The 2,346-nt window shown below is 37.2% G+C and overlaps 1 protein-coding gene across 1 annotated transcript in view; it reads right to left on the reverse strand.

Annotated features, from left to right (window-relative positions):
* The window catches only part of DLC1 (DLC1 Rho GTPase activating protein), a 223,423-nt gene that overhangs the window by 166,551 nt on the left and 54,526 nt on the right, over nt 1-2,346 (reverse strand). Inside the window, 1 exon segment of the mRNA XM_050338816.1 lies at nt 1,850-1,990. Within this exon segment, the coding sequence (XP_050194773.1) occupies nt 1,850-1,990 (141 nt within the window).

Here is a 2,346-nt window from a genome sequence, read left to right on the forward strand (position 1 = left end):
GTAAGAAAACTTATGCTTTCAAATAAAGTTTCCCTGTGGGTAGGGAGGCACATGAAGTTTTGAACAGTTGAAGCCACAGCACACAGAGTACTGCGTTTGTGCTCAGTTTGTGGATCAGAATCAAAACAATCTGAAAGCCCAAAGGCATATCTGAGAGGATCTTGTTTTCCCCAGTTTGTAGCAGAACTACACTCCAGCAAAAATTGTCCACTTTTTTGTACTTATCCAACATACTATGATATAAATGAAAACATGACCTTTGTCTGAACATACTTTCTAAAAAGAGCCTATCCCCAAATCCTCACGTAGATCATGGGGAATCGCAGCCTGCAAAACTTTAGGAGGGAGTTGAGTTTGGAGAAAATTTAACTTCACTTACAAAAGGTTTATAAAATTATGTAATAAAACAACAGTTGCAGTTCTGTTCAGCATAATATATTCATCAGAGCAAAAGTCAAATAAATGCTTACTGAAGGTGAATTAACACATAATACCTAACTGAAAGGAAGTGACTCACACTTCTGCAAAGCCAGGTGCTAAGAGTTCCCTGAACGTTAGTAGAGAAACTTAAATTTAAAAGGATGTTTAACTCCATAACAAGTGTCTGTGTGCTTCTCAGGATTTGGTAAAATGGTATATCACCTCCTAGCATAACATATGTACTTATTTGAGAATTTGTGCTGCATTGTATGCAGTGACAGAGTGCAGAGCTCTCTGTTTGCTATAGTTATGCACCAATGATAAATTACAAGGGAATTTATTTTTGTACAAGTGAACAATCCTAAATGTAAATGTTTATTAGAACTTTTGTTACTGCCTCAATCAAAGGCATTAGTTAGCTTGCTATTATTGCTGTGCAGTAAATGACAGTTGGCCTCTATTTTACTTTTTATAGACTTGTTCTAAACATATGTATTTATGCTAACCAAACTTTTTATTTTAGTATTTTATCCCAGAATTTCTGCTGGTCTGGTTACCAGAAGTATTTGAATTTGTGAACAGATGGAGCAGGAGCTGTGCAAAGACTCTTCAACGTAGGCAAAGCTTAGAAGAGTCTAGATTTCTGTGCTTCTTGAGGCAGTGGAAACATCAAGTGCAAGAGGGAACAGACAGTACACCAGGAGTTTCTAGGCCATCCAAGCCTTTCTGCATGTGCTGATGGCTGAAGCATTATGAAGAAAGATTCTTCAAAAGATGGACAAAGGCAAAAGAAAGGACCATGTTCCTCATAGATATATGTGTCTAGGAATGGGTATAGAAGGCCATATCTGAGCTCTCAGGCTCAGAAAAGGGTCTGCTTGCTCTGAGTCCTCCTCCTGATCATAAGCATCTGAAACCACTTGCTAAATTTTGTCTTAGAATGACATTCTTCCTTCAGTAGGGTAATAGCTCTGCTTGCAGAACACAACAGTTTAACCTTTCAAGAGGACCAGCGTGACTGGGTTCAGACATCATAAATTAAGCCACGTAATTCAGCCATCTTTTTCTCTGGCTGCATCCTCTATGAGATTTAGGAAACGTTCCAAGCAATGCCACTTCAGAAAAACTTACCTTCCTAAATGAAATAGCTCCTTTAATTTATTTTCTCATGAAAAAACTCAGCTTATTGCAATCATCAGCAATCATTTATTCTGATAGTTGTTAATAGTGGGTTTTTAAATGTGAAACTTGTAGGATTGTTTGCCACTCAAATGGCATTTTGAGACAACCTGCATTATTAGTCCTCTTGTTCTTAGTGTCACACACATTCTGCTGTACCATCCAAGTAATGAATAGTATAATATTTCTTTATTTCACTTCCAAGCTGTAATCATGAGAGAGTTAAAAAAAATATAACCTTTGTACTCACCCCAGCCTTTGGTATAGCTCCAGAGCTGGCTGCTGAAGAGGGAGATGCTAGGTCAGGAGCATGAATGTTAGGAGATAAGTTTGTTTGTGATTGATTTACTGAAGCAACATCCACTCCACTTTCAGAACCAGATTCAACATCCTGTAAAAAAATATTGCAAGTCTCTTTAGTAAATGTGAACATGAAATAAAAACCTATTTCTGTTAAATAATGGAAACACTTAGGTAAGCTCACTTAAATAGATATGCTTAATTCTCTGTGTAAGAGTAATTCCCCTTACTCATTTCCATTAGCTACACATTCATTTGCCGTCCTTTTCAATGTGGTGATTTGCATTAGCTGCTATTCTGAAATTATAAATCACCACTAACATCAAAGCTATAATTCCCATAAATGTTAGAACTCAAGGTAAGAAAAATCAGTTTGGGGCTGCAGAAGTTTGACATTTTCCTCTGATATTCAGTATTTCCTGTGTTCTCCCACCTTCTGTCTCCGCA

The sequence above is a fragment of the Myiozetetes cayanensis genome, unplaced genomic scaffold, assembly GCF_022539395.1.
Source record: "Myiozetetes cayanensis isolate MyiCay16 unplaced genomic scaffold, myiCay2020 scf7, whole genome shotgun sequence".
NCBI lineage: Eukaryota > Metazoa > Chordata > Aves > Passeriformes > Tyrannidae > Myiozetetes > Myiozetetes cayanensis.